Source organism: Rhinolophus hipposideros (genome assembly GCF_964194185.1).
Source record: "Rhinolophus hipposideros genome assembly, chromosome: 14".
Lineage (NCBI taxonomy): Eukaryota > Metazoa > Chordata > Mammalia > Chiroptera > Rhinolophidae > Rhinolophus > Rhinolophus hipposideros.
Genome location: NC_138060.1, coordinates 45,014,924 through 45,034,692, shown reverse-complemented (window position 1 = coordinate 45,034,692; position 19,769 = coordinate 45,014,924). Strand labels below are relative to the sequence as shown.

The 19,769-nt window shown below is 32.5% G+C and overlaps 1 protein-coding gene across 3 annotated transcripts in view; it reads left to right on the top strand.

Annotated features, from left to right (window-relative positions):
• TOP2B (DNA topoisomerase II beta) overlaps positions 1 to 19,767 on the top strand; it is a 53,847-nt gene extending 34,080 nt beyond the window's left edge. For all 3 annotated transcript variants that reach the window (XM_081071629.1, XM_081071628.1, XM_081071627.1), the window contains exons 24-36: positions 1,152 to 1,347; positions 1,492 to 1,583; positions 4,426 to 4,581; positions 4,731 to 4,814; positions 7,228 to 7,422; positions 9,715 to 9,859; positions 10,076 to 10,237; positions 11,701 to 11,902; positions 12,855 to 12,934; positions 14,236 to 14,346; positions 16,559 to 16,681; positions 18,242 to 18,336; positions 19,284 to 19,767. In XM_081071629.1, the coding sequence (XP_080927755.1) occupies positions 1,152 to 1,347; positions 1,492 to 1,583; positions 4,426 to 4,581; positions 4,731 to 4,814; positions 7,228 to 7,422; positions 9,715 to 9,859; positions 10,076 to 10,237; positions 11,701 to 11,902; positions 12,855 to 12,934; positions 14,236 to 14,346; positions 16,559 to 16,681; positions 18,242 to 18,336; positions 19,284 to 19,451 (1,809 nt within the window). In that variant the 3' untranslated portion in view covers positions 19,452 to 19,767. The remainder of the gene's footprint in view (positions 1 to 1,151; positions 1,348 to 1,491; positions 1,584 to 4,425; positions 4,582 to 4,730; positions 4,815 to 7,227; positions 7,423 to 9,714; positions 9,860 to 10,075; positions 10,238 to 11,700; positions 11,903 to 12,854; positions 12,935 to 14,235; positions 14,347 to 16,558; positions 16,682 to 18,241; positions 18,337 to 19,283) is intronic.
• The last annotated feature ends 2 nt before the right edge of the window (positions 19,768 to 19,769 follow it).

The window sequence follows — 19,769 nt, the reverse complement described above, 5'->3', positions numbered from 1 at the left end:
ACATAAGTTGGATATCTGTAATTGGCTTTACGATGGGAGTGGCTATAGTAAGTCTGAATGCATTTTTCCCTTTTTCCCCCATATATTTGCTGAAGAATCTAGAGGTATGTTCCTTTTCCTGTACTATTATCCACTACCCTTAATTCCAACTCTGCATTTGTGCATTTGGGTTTAAACACACAGTATACACACACCTAACTAAAAGTTATGACAGTGATTGTTGCAGGCTTTTCATATGCCTTATTCCTGTCTCTCTTAGCATTTTAATTATGCAGTGTGTATCTCCTCATAACTCTAATCTACTGTATTAATTTGCATGTTTGTGTTTATATATAATTGGGGAAGAAGGTAGAAAATGAATAAGTATGATTGCCCTTGTTCTAGTCCAAATTACCTTTTAGATTTAAAGAGGAATAAAAGAAAAAATCCAGCAGTAGTATAGTGGCTGAGAAAAGGGCCATGATATGCCAACAAAAGCTGATGGAAAAAGGGATTAAAAAAAGAAGTCAATTTTCCAAAAAAAATTGAGGAAGTTTGAGTGAATTGTAGCACAATTATAAAAACAATGCAAATGCACATCCATTGAGGATATGGGAGAGATAGAACTTTAAATTTAACATTTTTAAACTTAGCAATAGAATGTTTTAGTTTGAAAATTTTTTTCCTTAGGTGGTTTTATAGCCACGTTAAATAAGAACCTTTTTTTAAGGACCCATTTTTATCTTTCATTTTTTTTTTTTTAAAGATTCCTTTTTTTTTTTAAAGAAACTATTGGCTTTTTTTAAATTTTTTATTTATTTTTTTGTTTTTTGTTGAGAGCCCACTGGCCCATGTGGGAATCGAACCCTCAGCCTTCGGAGTTAGGAGCATGGAGCTCTAACCGCCTGCACCACCCCTTATCTTTCATTTTTATCTTTATATTTCTATTTTAAATATTTTCACAGTTTTGAGAATTGAATTCATCAGTTTCTTGGAGTCACCAAGGGAATATTTACAGAAATGTGTTAATAATTTTCATTCTGTTTAATGGCTTTTAGGGGTGATGTGTGTTTTTATAAGTATACTATGGTTTTAAATACTGTACGTGTCATACAAGTTAAAAACACCAATACAGATTTATGTAACCTTCAAAAACTTTGTGTTTTGCTTAGGTACTCTTTGATCACATGGGATGTCTGAAGAAGTATGAAACTGTACAAGACATTTTGAAAGAATTCTTTGATTTAAGATTAAGTTATTATGGTTTACGTAAGGAGTGGCTTGTTGGGATGTTGGGAGCAGAATCTACAAAGCTTAACAATCAAGCTCGTTTCATTTTAGAGAAGATACAAGGGAAACTTACTATAGGTAAGATGCAACTTTTAAAAATTTGCACATTAGTTAAAATGGAAAAAAATCTTTATTAATAGAAGACATTTTTATCAGTAGAATATAAACAAATACAAATTGAATCTCTTTTCTTGATCCTAACTTTATTTTTCCCTCACATAGAGAATAGGTCAAAGAAAGATTTGATTCAAATGTTAGTCCAGAGAGGTTATGAATCTGACCCAGTGAAAGCCTGGAAAGAAGCACAAGAAAAGGTAATCTTTGCAGACCAAGACATTCAGAGAAGCTTTTAAAAACAACTTCCAAAACAAACAAAAGACCCACCCCTAAAATTTAAATTTAGTACTGCTAAAGGTGCTGAGTTGTCTGTTTGGAGACTGAAGTCTTCTGTTTATCCACAGAACAGATACAGTACAGGAATTTGCTGTGCACACCCAGCACAAAGCACTTTGCCAGTGTGACTCAACCAGGGCCTGGAGAAATGACTCCAGGTGTGAGAAGGTAGCTCAGTCTTCCTGGCCTTTTTTCTGAGCCTGCCATAAAAGGGTGTCAGTGTGGTGGTGGTTTTGGTGAGGTGCATGTACTACCTGGGAACTACACTGGTAGCACAAAAATAAATCATTTCACACTGGTCAGTCTGTGGTCACTATGGAATTCAGTCACCCTTCACTTGATCTGATTTCAGTTTATGCTGGGAAGACTAAAGACAAAATGTTCAATATTATAGTATTTATCAAATACCACGTATGTGCTCTGTCCTATGCTTAGATCTTTGGCTGGAGATTTAAACCTTGGAACTTCAGATTAAAAGTCTGATGTTTTATTAATTGTCCATTTCACATCATAAAGTACTAATATTAATTTAGTTAATGGAATATTGAAACTTTGAGATTCCCCTCAAGAATTAGTTTCTTGCTGTCGTGTGTAATTAAAAGAAAAAAATAAAAAGGCAGTACAACATTGTGATTGAGAACACAAATGTACAAAAGGAAGAAAATTGGAAACGATTAAAGTTTTTTGATACATAAATTATAATATAATGTATATATGATACTGTTATCATCTTTAAAATGCAGTTATGATTATGTGACATAACTTGTGCTTGCTTCGGCAGCACATATACTAAAATTGATTATGTGACATAACTTGAACTGAAACTTTAAACTTCTACATTTCTGAGTTCTCAACCATAAAGTTTTCCAGATTTTTCATCAAATTACGTTGAAATGCTGTTTTGTTTACACTATTAAAGTGTTTTTTTCAATTTTGGACAGTCAATAGACTGCCATATATTAGTGATAAAATTAGTATAAATTATATATTTTATAATTACGTATTAAGATAATATCTTATTCATCATTTGAGGACAATGGGGTTGAACAAGATGGGAAGTGTTCAGAAGTAAGGTGATCCAAGTACTTTGCTTTCCTTTCAATTTGTTTTATTGCATTCTTAAACCCCAGTAATGAATTTAATGATTATAGTTTTAAAAAATATGTGTTTAGAGGTTGAGACTGCCCTTTTGGTGGAAATATACTTCATGGCTAAAAACTACTGCTTGGTTTCAGTAATTTCATTGTCACCATCAAAATTTCCTCAGCATCTTGGCCATGGGTTCATTTTGGGTGTTCACTAACAAAAGGAGCTGCCTTTACAAGAGTGTCCAATTGTATAGAGTTGGAAAAGAGAAAATTAACAAGCAGATAATTAGAAGATGAAAGTTTTTTCAAAAACATAATGGAATTTGGTCATTGGAACTTGAAAAGTTTTTTTTTTTTTTTTCTAAAAGTATCCTTAGTCATCTTCATGTTAACAATTATAGATACACATATTCTTGGAGTGCTTATTAACAATACTTTGGGTGTCATCAAAACCTAGAGCAACTAGACTTCTAAAAAATGTGGGTCTAAACAAGATTTTATGACACTCTAATAATATTTTAATAGTAGTGTAATAACCTTAATATTCCATAGCAACACTATTTTATGAATTTTTTTAAAAACAGATTTTATTTATCATGAGTTATGTAGGTACTTATTAATCATCTATCAGTTCAACAACAGCATTCCTTATTTGGCTAATGTTGCTTAATTCAATTTATAGTTTTGTTTATGTAATGAGACATCTTACTTTGCAATTTTTATTTTTATCCCTTTGCTTCTAAAGTCTACCTACTTAAACTTGACTTTGTATATATTTTACTGAAAAATTTAAATTGAATTGTAAACCTTCACTGCCCCACCCTTTTTTTTTTTTCTATTTTGGTTACCAAAAGTGAACTTTTTGTTTTATGGAGTGTCATGGTTAACTCAGTCATTTTTAATTATCTGAGTGCCTTACACAATTTAGATGCAATTTTATGTAATCGATGTTGTGAGTTTAAAAAAACTAAAGATGATGTCACCTATAATAATTTCTGTTAAATTTGTTGGATTTTTGAAATTTAATGTTAATACAAGATTTTTAAAATTTCAATCCTTTGTATGAAAAAGACCTTATTAATACAATTTTAGAATAGCCCTCATAATTTATACTCTAACTACCAGCTCTTAAATTCTTAAGTCAACTTTCTCTTCACCCTTACACGGGTATTCTTGCTTTAGAGAATTTTTATTAAGAATTCATCCTTAGAGAGTGACTGTACCTTAACATATTTATTACAACTGTAAAACATTTTCATAAGTGATATTTATTTTGGGTTTCAAATTGTTCATTCACTCACTAATATAAAAATCTGCCAAGATGCAATGATAAAACATTAATTAGTTCCACTCTATTTTCAGATGTAGTGTCTTTTCATTTTGGACTTATACTGCTTGGGCAAAGCAGTTAATTTTTCATCACATTCCTGTATAAATAGGGATTGAATATACCACTCCTTTTGAAGACTTCATTGTGTTTTTAGAAAATTTAAACTTTGTATAGGAAACATATTTTCATAGGTAATTTTGCAGATAATCTAAAATAATCCCACCGACTAAAGATGTAGCATTAAAAGTATAGCATGAGTGGAATTTTTAACACAATATTCAATAAAATTCAGTAGTGATTTGATGCTATACAGGACTTTAATATAAAGTTTATTATTTTTTACAGGCAGCAGAAGAGGAAGAAACACAAAACCAGCATGATGATAGTTCCTCTGATTCAGGAACTCCGTCAGGCCCTGATTTTAATTATCTTTTAAATATGTCTCTGTGGTCTCTTACTAAAGAAAAAGTTGAAGAACTGATTAAACAGAGAGATTCAAAAGTATGAAATTTTGGGGGTTAAATAATTTGAAACTATTTCAGTGTTACCCATATCTTTGTTTTCCTTTTTAAAAAAATAAGTATTTTGATTTACCATTTATACATTTTAAAATTATTGGATATTTAAATCATACCACTTTTTTATCATAGGGTCGAGAGGTCAATGATCTTAAAAGAAAATCTCCTTCAGATCTTTGGAAAGAAGATTTAGCAGCATTTGTTGAAGAACTGGATGTAGGTTAAGTCTCCATTAAGACATATCTGGAAAAGTAATGTTCATGAAACAAGAAAGAAAATTATTTTTAATTAAATTATCTGTTTAACTCTGTGAAGGTTAATGTGTGTATAAACTGCATTAGGATTAAGCTTCTTTGAAGTTATAAAGAAAAATTATAGATGAATGTATAAAGCTATGGAATTGAAATTTAGAATAAATTAAATACTAGTACTTTCCATTAGTTAAATGACATCAAATTAGCTTAATGATGATTCAGTGTAATGTTTTATAGCATAGGGGTAAGAGGTGTGTGTGCATGTGTGTGTGTGTGTGTGTGTGTGTGTGTGTGTATGTGTGTGTATGATTGAATATAGGTACTTTGATTTTCAAAAAGTAGGGTGATAGTCTCTTTAGACTAAAACAATCTAGTGATAATACCACTCTTTCACTTTTAATTCTTCACCTAATTATTTGACAATTAGTGAAGTAATTTCAAAAAAACTTCTGGATCTTTTTGTTTCATCTAAAACAATTTAGACTTAAATTTCAGATTGATCTGTGACGTTTAAAGTCTAATGGTAGAGTTAAGTGAATGTCTATTTTATGTCAGCACTGCATTTTTTATCATCCCCATAGTGATCCCCACCACCACCCCAAATAAGAGATTATTAAGAGTAACTTGCTTAGAGAGGAATTATTAATATATCATCATGGTTAAGAGCAATTACTTATCCATAAAATAGGGATCACGTGATTTTTAATACTTAGCACATAGTAGGTGCTTTATAAATTGTAACTGTTATCTTCCAAGGATTTATAACTAATAAGTGGGAGTACTAAGATGGAAATCCAGATCTGTCTGATTTCAAAGCTCATGTTATTTTTTTAAGCTATCATGCTACAAGGATTTCTTAAGTAATATTCAAGAGATTAAGATGGCATTTTCCCTTGTACCTTTCAAAGCTTGCTCATTATTTGAAGGACTAATTTTGTAAAATGAAGAATTTTTTAACACTAATAATGATTATATCCTCATTTCTTACATAGAACCTCCTAAGTTCAATCTAACTATATTGGTCTTTTTGCCATACTTTGCTATGTATAATGAGTTCCTGTGTATAATGCGCACCCACATTTTGGACCAGACTTTCAGGAAAAATATCTTTCATTTTAATTCAAATTTTTATTTGTTTACATTTAGGTACTGTGTTTCCCCGAAAATAAGACCTAGCCGTACCATTAGCTCTAATGCGTCTTTTGGAGCAAAAATTAGTATAAGATCGGTTCTTTTTTTTTTTTTTTTTTTTTTTTTTAATTAATTTTATTGGGGTGACAATTGTTAGTAAATTTACATAGATTTCAGGTGTACAATTCTGTATTACATCGTCTATAAATCCCATTGTGTGTTCACCACCCAGAGTCAGTTCTCCTTCCATCACCATATAGATCGGTTCTTATATAAGACCATAAGACAGTGTCTTATATAAGACCCGGTCTTATAGTAAAATAATACCGGGTCTTATGTTAATTTTTGCTTCAAAAGACGCATTAGAGCTGATGGTCCGGCTAGATCTTATTTTTGGAGAAACATGGTACTTGTTTTTTGTATTATAAAGGAATTTTAGCATTTATTTTTTAATATATGGTACAATAAATTTTATGTAACAAATAATTACAAAACACAATAACAGATACAAGGTACAAGAAATTTTATGTACCGGTAACAAATTTACAATATTTATGCATCATAGAAGGCCAAGAACTCTTCGTTTTTGTAAGTTCGTCGTAAGTTCAGCAAAATCAATTATCGTGTTCCAGGGTATTATTTTGCATACGGATATCATTATTGATTTCTAGAGTTGCACATTTAACTCATAAGCATAACTAAAAGAATTAAATACATTTATATAGATACAAAATTAGTATTATCCATGTACCCTAATTTTTCCCTCACAAATTTGGGCAAAAAAGTGCATCACACACAGCAAAATGCAGTAATTTTCATTCTTTCTGACTAAGTTTATGAATAATTCTTTTTCATATTTTTTATTACAACTAAAGAGTAAAAGATAGCTTCATATTTTTTAACAGAAATGCCTTTATGTATGATTTGCCAGGATTCTATAATACCAGGTCATCAGAAGTCTTGATTCCATAATATATTATAGGATCCTAGAATTAGAAGGGACCATATAGGTCATTTAGTTACTACCCCTTACAAATGAGAAGCTAGTTAGTATGAATTGGAACTACAAACCACGTCTTCTACTTAGAATTATTTTTTCTGTTACTTTATTTTAGATCACTTGAAAGGAAAGCTTTATTGTTCACTGAGTGAATAAAATTAGTTTTAATTTCTTATGAAGTAGTGAGTACCTTTTCTAATGAGTTGATGCACTTGCCCTTGCCTCCACCTCCTTTATATTTCAGAAAGTGGAAGCGCAAGAACGAGAAGATATTCTATCTGGAATGGCTGGAAAAGCAATAAAAGGTAAAGTTGGCAAACCTAAGGTGAAGAAACTTCAATTGGAGGAGACAATGCCCTCACCTTATGGGAGGAGAATAGTACCTGAAATTACTGCTATGAAGGCAGATGCCAGTAAAAAGTTGTTGAAGAAGAAAAAGGTACGACATATCTTGTTTTAGCTTATTTACCTCTATTATAATGTGTGTGTATATATGTGTATTTTAATTTTATTGTGTGCTTAAATAATGCTTTATTTTGTTTCTAATACATTCACTTATGATAGGAAATCCCTTGTTCTATGAGAGCAGTTTATCCATAGGAGGAAAACATTAGTCAAGGACCCACATACATAAAGAGCCACTTACTTGATTCCATTTTTAAAATGAAAGATAGAAATACTCAACTTGGCAGCATTGTAAATTAACATCATGGGACAACAACAGAGAAAGTATATCAACTTTAAAATATAAACTTCAGTACTGTATCATGACCAATTAAGGAAGTCTTACAGAGGAAAAGGGTCTGTTTGGCTTTCAAAGTAAGCTGCCATCTTTAACTATTTATTTGTTTTTACCACTAGTTAAAAAATCATCAAGCATATCCGATGTAATTTGCGTTGATTGGTGCTATTAAGGATTTAAAAGTATGAGACTTACCCTCCAGTAGATGGGGAAGAGTTAGCCAGAAGAAGGAAGCATTGAGAAGACTGTTCAGAGCTGAGGAAACAGGAGGCATGATGTTTTGAAAGAGAGAGGCTGATTTTTCTGGGTAGGTTGATTGTTAGAACCCAGGGGAAATATAGATAGATATGACCAGCAGTCTAATTAGAGATTAGGAAATGAACGTAAGAGCTAGCGTATGAGATTGGAGAGTTCTCAGTACAGAGCTAATATTTGAAGCATAGAAGCATTGTGATATCAGAGGGATCACTGCCTTCTAGTGTTCTAATAAACTGAGGTCTACTGCTTCCCTCTTAACCGGTTCCCCACCACACAGTTTCACGACACATGTGCACATGCTTTGTACTTAGGAAAATGGCTTCTCTCCTTTTCAGTTGGTGTTTGTCAGGTTCAGTTCTCAGCACTCTTTTCCTCACCTTACATAGACCCTTTAAGTAACGTCATCTATGCCCAGAGCTTTTTCTACTCACACAATGACTCTTAAATTTATGTCCCTAAACTTTTCAGGAGTGCCAGGCTAATATAGCCATATGAATGTCCAAAGCCCCTCAAACTCAGAATTTCTGAAACTGGACCCCTGATCTTGATTTCAAAACCTCTTCTTCCACCTGTATGCCTTACCTCAATGGCTCCATCAGCCATCACTAACCTAAGCCAGAAACCTGGGAAATTTTCCATTTAATTAGTAACTAAATCCTATTGGTTGCCTAGGAAGCAATTCCAAAATGGATCTCATCTTGGTTCCTATTGGCACTGTCTTAGAATTCTGTTTTCTCTAAGATAATTTAAAGTGGCCCTCTACTAGGAGGACCTGTCTTCTACCTTTCTCCACTTTATTCCTCTCAGTCTTGTCTTTTACTCCTAGAGTGATTTTTCCAAAAGGTAGGTCTGATTATTATAGAAATGCTTAAAAGCTTTCAGTGACTCCCCACTGACGACACACATATTCCTGTATCCAGTGATTTAGCACTGATATGCCTCCCTTTGGTTCTGTATGACTACTCTTTCCTCTCACATTGCTTTGAATTCTAGCAGACTGTTTGCAATTCTCTAAACACGATGTGGTGATTCATACTTCTGTCTTTTGCCTGTGATGCTCTTTCTTCTTTTCTTCTCTTCACCTTGCAGACTTAAATGATAACTTCAAAACCCAATCAGGAAGTTTCCTTCGTGGAGCCCTAAGTAGAGTTGCTCACTTTTCCCCATAGGTCACTGTTATACCATACTCTATATTTGTTATTTGTATATTTGTATTGTAATGACATGTCTTCTATAACTTACCTTTCTCTCTCTATCCCTCTCCCCCACTCAATAATCTTAGAGTTGGAGGACTTTGTCTTATAATGCCTAACCGTGCATAACATGTGTTGCTTATTTTCCTTCAATAATCTGAAGGTTTTTTTCCTAGTATATAGAGACCTGAACTATAGCAACTTATTTTTTCAGGTACTTTTTGGTATACTTAGCTATTGGTCTGAAAGTCGCTAATCAGAAGCTGCCTTCTTATTTTTTATGGTTGCTTTTAAGTAGCCGTCATCTCATACTGTATACGAGATTAGAATGGTAAGCAATATTATTTCCTACAGATAAATAAAGTAAAACATAGTCTATGAAGGTCATCTGTTAAGACCTCATAGAATTACACTATTATTTTTTTTACTCATCTGATATGAAGAAGCAATTTATTGGCTGGAAATGTGTTTCTAAAATATATGGTGTTAATTTAACTTTTGTTTTTACTCATGGTTTGGTTTTCTTTTTAATGCGTAGGGTGATCTTGATACCACAGCAGTAAAAGTGGAATTTGATGAAGAACTCAGTGGAACACCAGTAGAAGGTACAGGAGAAGAGGCATTGATACAGTCAGTGCCTATAAATAAAGGTCCCAAACCCAAAAGGGAAAAAAAGGAGCCTGGTAAGGATTTGTTATAAAGTTGTGTATGTGTGAAAATCTATACATTCAGGGTATTACTAGTGTCTTTTGATTGTGCTTTTTTTCTAATAGTTTAAGTAATGTTTCCAGTGTTTATGAACATTTGTTATTGTATAATGAACTTTTCATTGTAACAGTTTTATTTTTACTAATGACATTGTATAAGTATTAGTACATGTATTGTTCTTTTGTTTTTAGGTACCAGGGTGAGAAAAACACCCACATCATCTGGTAAATCTAGTGCAAAGAAAGTGAAGAAACGGAATCCCTGGTCAGATGATGAGTCCAAGTCAGAAAGTGACTTGGAAGAAACAGAACCTGTGGTTATTCCAAGAGATTCTTTGCTTAGGAGAGCGGCTGGTATTATGATACATTTTATATTTATTTTGTTGTGTATTGTAGTTTGACCAAGTTAATAGTACTCATATTACTATTACCAATGTTACTAAAGTACTATACTAAACCATTAGTATTTCAGAAGTTACAGTTCTAGAAGACAAAAAAAAAAATTGCTTTACAGAATGAGCTTTTCTAGCAAAGTTGGACATAAAACACATTTCTCTAAAATGAATCATTGAAGTTTATTATGAAGTTTGGGTTATGTTCCCTCCATAGTTTGAAGATTTTTGATAAAAAATGTACTTCGGTAGTTTACCAAGAGTGATGGATCAATAGAAGCACTTTATAGTTTTGTTTTTGTTTAGTTTTCTACCCCTTGTATCATCTAAAATGTTCCCCTACGTTAGGAGTCTGATTCCATGTACATAGCATGATTTAGATAATTGCAGTGATAGAGCTAGGCTGCAGAATCCCATTTTGCTATTATATATTGTGGTTAAGCATGTGATTTGATCCTTTCTGAATATTCATTAATTTGAAGTCTTGAAATAATTAAAAACTGATGAGTGTCCTATTTTATAGATTGTTTTCAAATTTTAATTCCTAATTTACTTAAAATGAATGATAAAGCATTATGGTTAATTCTGGGAGATATTTTTAAAAGTCTTTGGTTTTGTAATGACAAAATGATTGCATTTCTTTTTCTAATGTGCCTAGGTAGTATAATATATGTGAATTTTTAACATGTGTAATTTAACTTACATGAAAATTAATTTATTAAATGCTTCAAAAGTGTATTTAGGCTTTTTCCACATATCTAAAATGAAGTAAAAAATTACATAGCATTGAAATGAGTTTTAAATTTTATTTCATAGCATAGGCTAGAAATTATAATAAGACTTACTTGTATTATGCTGATGTATCTTTCCCCGTAGTTGGTACATTTTTGTACATTATATTAAATTATTGTTTTGCTAATATACTGAGGTCTTACCTGTTTTTTTCTCATTCATCTGAAAAATTACTCTCTCTGTTACGTCATAGAAAAACTACCATGAATAGAAGATAGAAGTTTTTATGCAAGAGGATAAAAGAAAGATTAGCACTTTCCAAAGGCCTGAAAAATTTGCCTTTTGTAATTGCAGAAATTATATTACTAATTACTTTTACAGTGTCCATGACTGCTTCCCTGTTTCTGAGAAATATTTAAGTATGATAAGCAACATTCTAATAATCTCATCAGTATATGCTCTCCTAACATATGAGCATTACCCCGTAGCCTCCTGGGAAGTACAGGATGGATGTTAACAGGCAGAATAACTGAGGCCAAAATTGTTGGCTTTTAGTCTCTAAATGCTTGTCTCTTTTTTTTCCCTTGTGTATTTTTAGTGATAGCTGGAATATTTTTCAAATGCATTATTCATCGTATTTTATGTGAATAAAGCCGGATTTGATTTTCATATTCACTTTCATTTTTCTCCTAGCTGAAAGGCCTAAGTACACATTTGATTTCTCAGAAGAAGAAGATGATGATGCTGATGATGATGATGACAATAATGATTTAGAGGAACTGAAAGTTAAAGCGTCTCCCTTAACAAATGATGGGGAAGATGAATTTGTTCCTTCAGATGGCTTAGATAAAGATGAATATACATTTTCACCAGGCAAATCAAAAGCTACTCCAGAGTAAGTAATGAAACAACTGCTCTTCAGTTATATGGTGCAGTAGTTGATTAGGCATCTGTCAAAGATCTTAACAGTAAGCTTGAAGAAATTATTATTCTAGGTAAAGTCCTCGTGAAGCAATAAATTTGGTTAATATTGCAGCTCTTTACATAATTGTTGCTGTAGTTTAGAGCATGGGTTGGCAAAATTTTTTCCATAAAAGGCTCTATAATAAATATACTAGGATTTGCAGGCCATATGGTCTTTGCCACAACTACTCAATGCTGCCATTGCAGCAGGAAAGCAGCCATAAACAATACATAAAAGAACTAGTGTAGCTGTGTTCTAATAAAACTTTATTTACAAACAATAGGCAACAGGCCTAGGGGACATAGTGTCACAGACCGTGGTTCAGAGAAAAGTTACTAAATCTTTGCTTGGAAATTTAGCTTTTTTCCCTAGCTTTAGCCTTGGTTGATTTGCCTCTTATGAGTGTGAACACTATCATGTAAGATACTAAATGTGAACTATTTCAGATTTTTCAGGGAAGTATTTTGCCATCTATTATAAAAAAGTACTTTATCACATGTAGTCTGGGATCTGAAACAGGATTATGCCTACTTTGATGGAGATTCTGACATTCTCCTTGGACTTTTACTAATAAATTACTGATGTTAAATTCTGGTTCTGTCAACCATAACATTTAATTTAGTGATATTTTGAATAACTGTCTCTGGCCATTCTCTTACATTAAATCATTGGCTTGTGTGTGTGTGTGTGTGTGTGTGTGTGTGTGTGTACACTTTTGCATATGAGAGAGAAAAAAAGAGTTTGTCTGTCTTTAACAGAGAGAAACAAATGAGAGAACAAAATTTTGTTCTGTGATTATAATCCTGCAGTACATATCACATATAATTTATCAAGGTTGAAACCAGGTATTTAAATTGTGGTGTTTAATTTTTCTTTCTAATAGAAAATCTTCGCATGACAAAAAAGGTCAGGATTTTGGGAATCTTTTCTCATTTCCTTCATACTCTCAGAAGTCAGAAGATGGTATGCTCATTTAGTTTTTTCATTGGTTACTTATTGTATCATTGCTATGTTTTAGTGGAGAATTCAAAACAGTAGATAAATCATTAGGTCATGATTTAATTTCAGGATTTTTTTTTTGTATGTGAGTAGGTAACTTCTTTTCGAATTTTTCTCAATGTAATAAAGTTTATTTCTCCTGAGTTGGTTCCCAACTACTTGATCAAAATAGGCATTATGGAAGCACTTAAGTAGATAGACAGATGTAACCTCTATCTGTGTAGGGAGTGTAATGTGATTGTAGTGTTTTAATGAAAAACAACATAGAAAGACATTTTGGAAGATTGTGATTTGATTTTCATAACAACATGAATGTATATGACAGTTTTTTTGTTTGTTTTACAGCTACAAGGATAGCAATATGCAGATTTGCTTTACTAAACCCTAGTAAAGCAAATAGCTAAAAGACTAAAACTAAAAGACTAAAGCAAATAGCTAAAAGACTAAAACTTTCATAGAAGCAATTTTACACAGGGTGCATATTTTTTATTCCCTATGTTTTTGAGTGTGGAATTTTTAAGGTCAAAACGATCTAGTTAGACTAAATTGATTCACTGTCTTGCATTTTTTAATACCTACATGTAGATAGACATACATAGATCTGGTACATGTTCTATACATATAGATAAATATGCATTTTGACAGCAGGTCAGAACAGTTACATAAAACTATCACTTACACTTAAGTAGCCATTTTGAGTTGCTGTTTTGGTTTTGAAGGAGAGAGGGAGGGAGGATTTGATTAATTAATTTCAGTGTGAAAGTAAACTGAAGGTGAGCCTACATGCCTTTTAAATTCATCTTCAGTGATTTAAAATTGATCTAAAAAGATCAGTTAAGTGCTCTTGTAGATTTGACTCTATTATCACTTATATTCCTGAAATGGTTAATAGCATCAGATGTGTAGATATTAAAATAACCACAGTGAGAGCTTTTTCATGTATCAGATTAAAATAAATCATCAGTATGTATTTTTGAATTGATCAGTAAAGTTTTAAATGATTAACATTTGGGACTATTAAGAAACTTCATTACTCTATTCGTTTCTATATTGTTGTACAACACAGTTAACATTTTTGAAGTATAACATTGTTATATTTTTTATTTTCAGCTATTTGTATGTTGTGGATTATATGATCAGAAAATAGAAACTTGTAAGGTCAATTATCTAGCTAAAGAGAAATCATCAGTAAAAAGAATAAAAGTTTAACTATAAAGTGGTTCTTATAGAATCTCTTCACTGAAAAAAAGCTTTGTGATTTTTAGATTCAGCTAAATTTGACAGTAATGAAGAAGATTCTGCTTCTGTTTTTTCACCATCATTTGGTCTGAAACAAACAGATAAAGTTCCAAGTAAAACAGTAGCTGCTAAAAAGGGTATGTACTTGTATTTGATTTTGTTAAGTATTGCATAAACCATGTAGAGGTAGTTGATGGTAAAGAAGATTTAATATAATTTTAAACTATTTGAAGTAGGATTTCTTTAGAATATAGTTTTAAAGTATAAATGTTTATAAGGAGAATCCCTCCTATTTTGTAACCATGTAAGGTAATTATTAAAATGATTTTAAGACCTTATTTTAAAGCTGTTATAATTGTAAAGTAATTCCATGCATTGATACTAACGATAGCTTTTCTAGTAAAGCTCTTTTGTAGTTGTTTGATTGTAAAGTAGTATAAAATTTTGTCTTGCTAGCAGCCTGATTGTGTTATCTACATAGGTCATGCCTTAACTCCTCATGTGGAATGATTGGTCAGTTCAGTTGAGGTCTTCTTTTTCTTTGTGAGTCATATAGCTTCTTTCTTTTCCATAACCTTAGATTGCCCATGAAACACTGTATTGATTCATGAATCTGTTACTAATACCAAGGTACATACTTTGTACTAAGGTACTGACCTTTGAAGGAGGTCAGTATTAGTGCTTTGTGTTTAAAAGATAATTGCTACTTACACAGCAAGTAAACAAACAGTACAAAGTGTCTCTTCAGGATGTTAAAAATGCACAACAGACAATACCATTATAAACACACATGTATGTGATGTAGCAGAACAACTATAAAAGTCCCTACTTATTCTGAATGTACTAGAATGGTGGGGACAAATTGATTGGCTATAGGAGCCTGTCTAGCCAACACATTGAGTGTCCCACCTATATCCCTTTGCCTTTACCACTTCAGTGCACATGGTCCAGTGTCTACATTTCTTTGCCTCAGGACTTTCTCATTGTTGCTATGCTGGAATAATAACATTTCCCCATGCCCAGCCACCAGGTGATTGAGGAAAGGTGGTCTGCAAATATCTTAGTGTTCTTGCCCCTCTGGGATATGTTTTACACTGGCTCCCAGAGGGTGACAGGCTTGCTATAACCTACTCATTACTGGCGCCCTCTCTTCATTGTCTGATTTTTTTTATTCCCTTTCCTTTACCTCCCAAATAAATACTTGTACTTAAGTCTTTGTCTTAGGATCAAGCAGGTTCTGCTTCTGGGGAACTCAAACCAAGACAGGCCCTATAATTACCCTTTAAGCATCTTTTTTTTTTTTTTTTTTTTTTTTTAATCATCTTCATATGAGCATCTTATAACCATCCTGAAAACTCATAGTACTCAGCTGACCAACATTGGCCCACTAGAGTTGAAAGTGCCACCTAACACTGCAAGCCTGGAAACTCTTCTGAAGAAAAAAAAGTAGTCCCTAGAACACCCTGATAAGTCAAGCCCATACTCCTGCTAGGAGCTCTTGTGCTTAAAAATGAGGACCCAAGAGCGGGAAAAGCCCCCAGATCTGTGATTGCCGCTGCCACAAGAGCGTGGGCTGCTCCTATACTTCTAATGAGGGGCTTTAGCTCTAGCATCTCAAATTGAGACTGGGAATACATTTTCCATAGAATTAACATTTTTTTAATAGAAAAGTCTGTGGTTAATTCAATAAATATTTTTTTTTTTCAAATTAGGTTTTACTAATCACACAAGTGATTAGTGATAATCAGTTTTCACATAGACTGTAACTGGAGCTGAAAAACAAGGTCTATTTTTAAAACAAAATTCATCAAAACAAATGCCTTTGGGTCTATTTTCTGCTTTTCTAGACTTTTCATATTTCTTTCCACATAAAAGTGCCTGTCTGTATTTTACCTTTTGCATGGAAGTGAATTGTTTCTGTTCATGGTATTCGAGGGTCCCATAAAAAGGTTTTTTTTCCTCTAAAATATTTTATAAGTTAGAACTTAATATGTGGTTATACTTGGGTTATAATTAATATGTCAGATGTGTTTTTTGTCTTGACTATATTACATTTTTACTACTGCTTTTTAAAAGTTACTGCTTAATTCATTTTAATGGCCCTTATTTAAAATATCTCACTTGAATTATCAAAGGGCAAATTATGCATAATTAAATAAAAAGCATTTCATCATCTATGAGAAACTGTTTGTCTTTACATTGACACCAAGTGGAGAGAAGCCATTTTATTACTTAAGGTACTCAATTTCATGTCATCTGTAAGAACTTCCATTGTTATGGGACTCACTTCAGCTTGGTTTCTTGGTAAGTATATTACATTGTTTTAAGAAATGGAAATTTGCTTAATAGGAAAACCATCTTCAGATACAACCCCTAAGCCCAAGAGAACCCCCAAACAGAAGAAAATAGAGACTATAAACTCTGACTCAGATTCAGAATTTGGCATTCCAAAGAAGACTACAACACCAAAAGGTGAGGATTATCTTTGTATAACTCTCTAGCATATGCCATGTGGAAAATATTTAGTGTCTTCTACTCATTGAATTTAAAGAGACAGGGTACATATTTTAAATTGCTTTATTCCTCAATAAGCAATGTATCTAAGAATCAGTCCAAAGGAAGTATAGCAATTTAGTCCAGTCGCTTTGTTTTACAGGTCAAGAAATCGAGACTCAAAGGGGTTAAGTAAACAATTTGCATATCTAGGAATGGTTCAGAGACCTCCATGTGCGGGGCTTGGGAGCTAGTTGTTTAATAACTAGTTATTAAAAAGGTAGATGTGGGCTCTTCACTAGCTGACTTGTGACAATGACTGGAGTAGACTGGAGCTAGGACTCTTAGACCAGAGCTTTTTGCTTATCTGGGAAGTAAAGTTGCTGTGCTCAGGGCCTTGCAAGAGCATCAGCAGCTGTTCTACTCTCTGGGACCCTCTCTTTGCCTTCAGAATCTAGAAAGTCCTTACAGATGCTTTAAAAACAAATATGTAAGACATGATTTTCTCTAAGGGTAGCTGTTCAACCTTTTATCCAACTGACAGATATTATCAATGTATTTATTAAAGTAGCAGTTAGGATAAGAGATACAGACCTACAGAGAAACAAGGGAGTGTAAAAGAAACAGTGATTGGGGCGGTCGGTACTTATGGTGTACATAGTTTGAAACGTTTTAAATACAAAAGTGCCATTTCATTGCTTTATTTAATCAAATATGACATCCCAAGAGCATTTAGGCTATCCTTTCTTACCAGTACAATCTAGTTGGTCATAGTTCTTAAGGAATTCTTAAAAATTTAGAATTGCAATTTAGTTCAGTTTTCTTTCACTCACTGGCATCACTGTAGGATGGAGAACATTTAAATACTACCTTTTTCTCTTCCTCCAATGATGAGAATAAGACGTTAGGTAGATAAAAATTTTAAAAAAATGCTATATATGATAATTCTGGGTCTAAGAAGGAATATGAATTTGACAGATTATTTCTTGAGTAATACTAGAGGGTTTATTCTAAGACTATACTACTTAAAAATGGGATCCGCAATTGGTTGTTACTAATGTGTAATAAGTAAAATTTAGAGTAAGGATTCAAATCTTTATAATTTGTGTTAATAAGAAAGTATGTATTACTTTTCTAGTAGTTCATATTTTAATTATATTTTTAGAAGTATTGGTCTGTGACATGCTAGAAACTAATTTTTTTCCCATCACATTCAATTTAAAAACACTCTTCTAAGAGATATTTCCTTTCAGGCCCAAGGATGATACATACAAAATGCAAATATTTTCTATTGTGTATCAGGGGTTTGGTCATTAAAATTGGTCATGAGGACCTTCCAATTAGTTTAAATGTATTTGTGAAATACTTTACTCATGTCAACTCCAGAACTGAAATGATGCTGTCAGACTGTTTCTACATCATTCATATTAAGAGATCAGAATTACAGTATTGATTAGGGATGCCAAAGAAGTACAATGTTTTTACCTTTTTGTATTGCACTTAACCTTGGGAGAAAAAAATGCTTTGTATCATTTTAAGGTAAAGGCCGGGGGGCAAAGAAAAGGAAAGCATCTGGCTCTGAAAATGAAGGTGATTATAACCCTGGCAGGAAAACATCCAAAACAACAAGCAAGGTAATCATAAGCATCTTTGTAACGCAGCGTTTTATTTAAGATGATCTATAACTAGCTTAGTTCTCTTATTACTATAATGTCTTGTAACAGCTTTAAACCTAGCATTCTTTATCCTTAGGGGGCTTGTATATGGTTAAAAAATGACCCAAGTCTAAGTCTATATAATCGGGACTATTTCTTGGATGAAAGGATAAAAAATCCTTAATTAATTAAGAGTATTTCATCCAATGAGCAGTGGAAATTACATGCTATCTGTCTGAAATATTATTTTTTCAGACCAAATAAAGGCTATTTCTGTATTTGACCAGGGCTAATTTTATTTTTTTACCTTGAATTCATTTGACTGTGGATCATTTTCCCAATTAATCTGATCCTTCTCCAGAAGTACACTATCTCTTTTAGATAGATTAATAACATCAAATATCCCCCTTTTTTTCCTCTCTCCCATTAAAACTTAAAATACAAACAGATGATTTTAGCTTTATGGTGCTTTTCATACTGACCTCTTCTATCCAGTCTTCTACACCTCTGGTGACTCTTCCTACATGTTTATAAACACTGTGTGCTCTACATACTGTGCATGAGTCTTGTTTTCCTCTCATGAATTGATAGATACTTACAAATTAGACAATTTGAATTTTTACCAATCTGGGCATTGTGCATAGTTTCTGGGTAATATATGCATTCTGAAAGAAATAAAAATAGTGTAATACAAGATCACCAAGGTTGCAAATTATTATACCTAATCCTTTTTTTCTTCATAAAAATGATTAGATAACTGGTCTTATACTTGTTATTAATAGCATTACAATTCTGATTTTAAAAGCACCATAATTTATAATTCCCAAATGCAAGTGAAGTGGAAGGAATGAGAATTCTTTTTAGCATGAGTCTTTATTTTCTTAATTTTGGGGTTTTAAATACATTGTTTTTTAAAAAATGTCTAGAAACCGAAGAAAACATCCTTTGATCAGGATTCCGATATGGACATCTTCCCATCAGACTTCGCTTCTGAACCACCTTCTCTGCCCCGGACTGGTCGGGCTAGGAAAGAAGTAAAATATTTTGCAGAGTCTGATGAAGAAGAAGATGTTGATTTTGCAATGTTTAATTAAGTGCCCACAGAGCACAGAAACATTTTTCAACAGATAACTTGTGTTGTCCTTTTGTCTTTCCTGTCTCAGACTTTTGTACATCTGGCTTATTTTAATGTGATAATGTAATTGATGGTTTTTTATTGTGGTAGGCCTTTTAACATTTTGTTCTTACACATACAGTTTTATGCTCTTTTTTACTCATTGAAATGTCATGTACTGTCTGATTGGCTTGTAGTATTGTTATAGACTGCCGTGCATTAGCACAGATTTTAATTGTCATGATTGCAGACTAAAGACCTGCTTTTTGAAATGAAATTTAAACATTAAAAATGAACT